General features: G+C 41.6%; 1 protein-coding gene across 4 annotated transcripts; it reads left to right on the top strand.

Annotated features, from left to right (window-relative positions):
* Positions 1 to 377: 377 nt before the first annotated feature.
* LOC123080664 (RNA-binding protein Musashi homolog 2) lies at positions 378 to 5,515 on the top strand. Of its 4 annotated transcripts, none has more exons than XM_044503596.1 (14): positions 378 to 533; positions 1,136 to 1,242; positions 1,338 to 1,427; positions 1,937 to 2,002; positions 2,201 to 2,266; positions 2,378 to 2,472; positions 2,561 to 2,606; positions 3,173 to 3,227; positions 3,793 to 3,869; positions 3,990 to 4,146; positions 4,277 to 4,410; positions 4,489 to 4,593; positions 4,710 to 4,850; positions 5,032 to 5,515. In XM_044503596.1, the coding sequence occupies exons 2-14, from the start codon at positions 1,225 to 1,227 to the stop codon at positions 5,095 to 5,097; spliced, it is 1,116 nt and encodes a 371-aa protein (XP_044359531.1). In that variant the 5' UTR covers positions 378 to 533; positions 1,136 to 1,224; the 3' UTR covers positions 5,098 to 5,515. The 4 variants fall into 4 exon arrangements, with proteins under 4 accessions (XP_044359531.1, XP_044359529.1, XP_044359533.1 ...); XM_044503594.1 differs by having other exon boundaries at positions 3,984 to 4,146; XM_044503595.1 differs by having other exon boundaries at positions 404 to 533; positions 1,116 to 1,242; positions 3,984 to 4,146.
* The last annotated feature ends 443 nt before the right edge of the window (positions 5,516 to 5,958 follow it).

Raw genomic sequence — 5,958 nt, 5'->3', positions numbered from 1 at the left:
TGCTCCTTAGGGAGCAATGTCGGGGGTCTTCCCACCCCTCCTTAGGCGGATTGCTCGACGGAGCTTGTGTGGAGGGTACGGGGCAACAAGAGTTTTTCCTCTTCCGCATTTGCTGGCATGTATGATCCCGTGTTTCCTATGCCATTTTTATCGCTTGAGGGAGGGGTAGGTTCATGCCCTTTATATCTACTTTTCATCGAGGTGTTATCAAAATAACAGTCAACTCCTCTCTTCCTTCCATATGATAAGCGCAGTATTATTAACAAAAAAAAGGTCAACTCTTGGCCGCTGCATTCAAAGCAAAGGCCATAATTTCGATAAAGGAAAAAACGGAAGCCCTTTTTTGCAAAAAACAATGGTAAGCGCAGTGTCCAGCAACAGTCTTCTATCTTCTCTAATAATCTAGGAGTAAAAAAGAAATAAGGAGAATAAGAAAGGACCAGCAGCACACCCAGCGGCGACTGGTCCTCCGACGGAAGCCATCTCCGCTCCGGCGGACGCCCCTCCCTCCACTGAAGCGCGCCGCCTCGGAGGTACACTACTCCCCCTCTCGACCCGTCACCCCTCTCCGGCGCTCCACCGGAATGGCCTCGTTTTAGATCCACCCGTCCCCGACCTGGATCGATTTCTTTACTCCGTCGGTCGGCGACGAACCCTAGCTCTGCTCCGAGCCAGAGCAACGCGCCCCAAAAATTTGTTTCCTTCTTGGACGGATGGCCCCCAGTCTCAGCTTGTCGCGGCTCCCTTTGGTGGGGCACTGCAAATCGCGGTTTGTTTTCCAAAAATCAATCATTTGGGGGCGGCCCCTCGTCAGGCCCGCCCTTGTCCCCTTGACACTGACACTAATCAGGCTGTCTTTTGTCTATATGCTAGCACTAGCAACTTGCTGCATGATGATGTGCCATGTGTTGAAGCGCCTGTTTTTTTTTCAATCTCGAGAAAAAGCACCTGTTTTTTCGCCATCCCGAGAGGTTTCAGCACTGCCGTGCCTCCAATCTTGTTTGCTTTCCAGCGTTTAGCATAGATGGACAGATTTTTGCTTATCCATGTGAATGTGTATTTTTTCGACGATGTTCGTCAAGGCTAAAAGTTGTCAATCTGCCTCCTCATGATAGCTTGGTGTTATTGGGAACAGGGAAGACTGATTGAGAGTGTTCCTGGGCCCAGAAGCACAACAAGAGAGCTGAAGGGTTTGTGTTGCTTTCCTCTGGAACCAGTATACTAATGGCCACAAAGCTTGTGGTAAGGTTCTGAACTCAAGTTTCCTCAAGAAAAAACATTCTGGACATAAATGCATCGCTTGCTGCGTAACGAGGAGGTGACGTTAATGTGCTTAGGTTTTTGGGCTCCCCTGGGATGTGGACAGCGAAGGATTACGAAAGCATATGGCCAAGTTTGGACCCCTGGAGGATTGTGTTGTCATGAAGGTTTCCAGCAATTTCACATTTTCTGTTAAATGCCGTCTGCCAATCCTCATTAATTTCTTCTTTCATTGATCATACAGTACAAATTATACACCCCTCCCTTCAGATTTGTGGAAAACCGTTACCTCTTATACTTGATCTGTTTGGTAATATATTGCACATTTTATTCCTTTTAAGACTGAGTTTGCTTTGGAATATATATTACACTATGTGCTAATTTTCTTTGTGATATACGCTTTGAGATTTAGAATTGTTTTATGTTATCTTCCTTTTAAAGGAATAATTAAGATCTAATTTCCCAATGTAGATGTCCAACATATCCTCTCAATTTTAACGGCGATTAAGTTTCAGAAGTCACAGGCCACAGCTATCTATACCATTCCTTGCACACACACAAAAAACTATCTATACCATCATGCAGTGTTTACTAGCTCACAGCATGATTGGGTCATCTATACACTGATTGGCGATTGCTGTATTTACTCTATTATTTCTTGCTTCTTGAAAAATAGGATCGCGTATCTGGTCGATCTCGTGGGTTTGGCTACGTAACGTTCTCATCGGCTGATGATGTCAAGGTTGTAAAAGAAATATTTGCCCATTCTCTCTATTTGACTTCATTGATTATGCTTTTTTTTTTCTCAAGCCATTGAAAGGTACTAGCTCAGTAACACCTTAATTATGTTAGGAAAGTGTTAACACCTTTCCATTTACCTAATCTATTGTGTATAATTTGCAGTTATTTACATCTGAATCATTTTTCATCATTCTTTCAGAATGTTCTTGAGTGTGAACATTTTCTTGGGAACCGACCTCTAGAAGTGAAGATAGCAATTCCCAGGGTAAACCATATACACATATTTTCCCTTTTTCTATTATCCATTGGCTCTACAATTAATTCGTCTCAAATTTTAGTTGAGTAATGATTATAGTGCATTTTAATCTTAACACAGGAAGAACTGAAACCTCAGCCACCGGGAACAAAAACAGCTACTAGGATATTTGTTGGTCGAATCCCGCAATCTGCAGATGAGTCAATGTTCCGTAGGTGAGCTGTAGCCTTGTCTGTTTTTCCATCTCTCATTTTCTTTGTGACTCTATCAGCACTTGTCTGAACTATAATGTTTGCTTAACAGGCATTTTGAAGCGTTTGGAGAAATTATTGATCTTTACATGCCAAAGGTTTGAAAATCTGGAACTGATTTACTGTTGATGAATTTCTTGAAAGAAAATCTGAATTAGGGGATGTTCTGCAGCGTCATAATTTATTGCATATATGTCTACTCAGAAGATTTGTCATGCAATTTTAAGTATGGATATGTCGGCATAAGGGTGAGGGTCTAAGGTAGTCCTTGAAGTGCCACTGGATGAAGTTATGTGAGTACGTACTTGTATGTCAGAACATATCTTCAGCCAGTGGCATTTCAAGGCCAATCTTGGACCCTCACTCTTATGTGGGTGCATACTTTTAGTATTTTCTGAACCCCTCTAGAGGCATGCTTCTTATATTAACAGTGACAAGGAAGATGAGGATTGAAAGTATATCAGCACACTCTTAAGGATTTTGATCCGTATTCCTGTTGATACAGACAGTATTAAGTTCCTGTTGTGTACGTGCTTGCTGTGGTGATAGTAAATCATTGTTGCATTCGTTGTAATGTGCTGTTGTTGCCAGAATGGAAATAAACAACAGCTAGAGGTAGTATGAATTTACTCGAATGAATTCCATCTTTCTTTTTCATATGTAGGAACATGGCTCAAAAGGTCACCGTGGAATTGGGTTTATCACTTTTCAGAGCGCAGGTATGTTTACTGCTATCTATGGTTCTTCCAGCATTTTTTTAGGCATGCAATTTATTTGGTCATGCGAGGAAACATCAATCCGAAAAAGTAGAATGATTGAGAATGTTATGGTTTAGTTGCCCAATTGGCATGAGCAGTACTACAGCAAAATGTTCCCTGTACAGTAATAAACATTAAATCATTTTGTATTTTTGTATGTTGGAGTTCACTGGCTGAGATATGATGTTCATGCACATTATTGTTCACCATTTTAGTTGTGGTTTTGTGGCAGACAAGCATGTATGTTCTATAGTAAGATACATTTGGAAATGTGAAATCGTATGCAATCAAGGACACCTTATCCACTTTTTAGGATCCATTTACAGTTGGGAAAGCTAGCTTGGAAATGTTTTCTTGTGCTCACTCTTTAGTCTTTACGCAGTAGCTAATGCGCTCTTTCTCCTGAGCTTACATGTCCATGTTCTTTCTTCCTCATTATCTGTATTTGGTCTTGACTATTCCTAAATTTCATATGATCACTTTATTTTTATATTGCCTTATTTTCATCTTGGTCATAATTCAACAGAATCTGTAGACAGTATCATGCAAGAGTCGCATGAGTTTGATGGAACAACTCTACATGTTGACCGTGCAACTCCAAAGGTACTTATCCTATTCCAAAATAGAGTTGAATATAGTTAGTATTTTATATTTGGCCATGTCTTATGGCACATACTGTTTATAGCATGCATTTCTTATCACCTGAAAATCTCCCAGCATCAGGATGAAGATATCAGACACCCTCCAAGCAGGCCATCTAAGGATGGGGGCGACTATGGCCTTGGCTATGGTGCATATGATGTATACATTGCAGCTGCAACCATGTTTGGAGCTTTGGGCCCACCAACACGGTATGATCATCCAGGATCAGCTTATGGAAGTAAGTCCTTTGATCATCGTGGATCAGCTTATGGAAGCAGTCCTTTTTTATGAAGTGTAATCCATATTTGACATACAAGAAACTTCATCTGTGGATTGAGTACCATTTCTGTTTGACTTACATTGAAAAGGAGGATACTCTGGATCCCCTCAAGGAACGGGCAAAAAGATATTTGTTGGCGGAATTCCACAAGAAGCAAACAAAGATGACCTAAGGAATTACTTTGGCGGATTTGGCCGGGTCGCAAATGTGTTTATTCCAAGGGTGAGGCTAAGACTTCCATCATCTGGGTCTGTATGGCGTTTCCCTTCTGTTTTCTTAATTTGTATGTTTATCTTGTAGGATCCTAAAGGAAGTGGCCATCGAGCTTTTGGTTTTGTCACCTTTTCTGATGAGGGTGTGGCAGATAAGGTAGCTGACAAAAGCCATGAAATTCTTGGATGTAAGGTAAGGCTGTGGGTGCTTCCTTGTCATTGCTCCCCTTTCATCTAATGGAGGGAAATATGATTGCCTTGCCCCAGCTTTCATTTGGACAGAAAATTTCTGAAGTTCCATCATTTCAGGTCACAGTAGACATAGCTGCACCGCCTAGGGGTGATTCCAGTGGTCGTTTCGCTGACCCCATGCCCGGCGTGGACCTTCATGCACCACCTTACGGCTCAATGCGGCCTTTCGGCATGTTCTGCGGCAACCTGGGTTATGACGTAAGTACACTAATCCGTTCCACGTTACATAGTAGGTTTATGTATAAATTAATCTGGTCAAGTAGGTTCCTTCAAAACAGAGAACTTAGGCTTTAAACCGGTTCTTTTGTAGTTTCCGCCAGTTGTTTCTTAAACATATACACAGCAACAATCCTCTTACCAAATGCTTGCCATCTTCCAGCGAGGCTATGGTCCCAGCGGAGGTGGCAGCAGATCAAGAATGGATGGGCGGCATCGACCTTACTGACCCGGCCTGTGCTCGTCTTTAAATGTGTCCCTGTTGGTGATGATCTCACTGGTGCTGGTAGTCAACTGATTGTGAACTTGGGGTGGTGCTGTGTTTTCCTAGCTGTATATGTTGCATCTTTTAAACTTGTTTTGCTGGTTGGTGTAGTCGGTGTTCCAAACTAACCTGGGTGTGTCATGGTGTGAACCTCACAAACCCATGTTCCATTACCTCTGATAGTGGAATCCGTGGTGTCGAATCATATGGAAAGAACAAGTTTATCTCTAGGTGAGTTGTGTAAAGAAATGGTATACCTCTTTCAGCTGCTAGGTTGTACTGTAACTCGGTAAGCTCATGTGTACCTTGAGTAGGATGTTTGTTATTGTTATTTTGCCGTTGAAACGCATATATGAGGTTTCTATGCCGCATTTGGTCTGAAGAGAGTCAAGTGAATGATCGACGCAGATGTATATAGTTCTGTGGCGGCATTCTCTGTAATTACAATCTTTTACAGAAAATATGATCTGTTTGCTAAAAGTTATGAAAATATTTACAACACTAATGATATATGTATCTATTGTATCATACAATTTCAAATCGAACTCAATTGACAGGTTGAGAAAAAACGGAGACAAATTCAATCCTGATATTGTTTTATAGTTGGAACCCTCTTACTGTCTAGGGCTGAATTCATAGCTAAGTTCTTCTCTGCCTTTTTTTTTTGCGAAAAACATTTGATCTATTATAAAAGTTCACTGGAAGTACAAAGCATCTCAAACATAACAAAAATTACATCAAAATTTTGAGACCATCAAGCGACCACTACCGCCGCCAAAACAAGCAGTCGATGTGCCGTTGTCGCCGCTCCCCTACCAGAGCCAC

This window comes from Triticum aestivum, chromosome 3D, assembly GCF_018294505.1.
Source record: "Triticum aestivum cultivar Chinese Spring chromosome 3D, IWGSC CS RefSeq v2.1, whole genome shotgun sequence".
In the NCBI taxonomy this organism is placed as follows: Eukaryota; Viridiplantae; Streptophyta; class Magnoliopsida; order Poales; family Poaceae; genus Triticum; species Triticum aestivum.
Note: the sequence above shows the minus strand (reverse complement) of the source record. Positions and strands in the feature narration are given on the sequence as shown.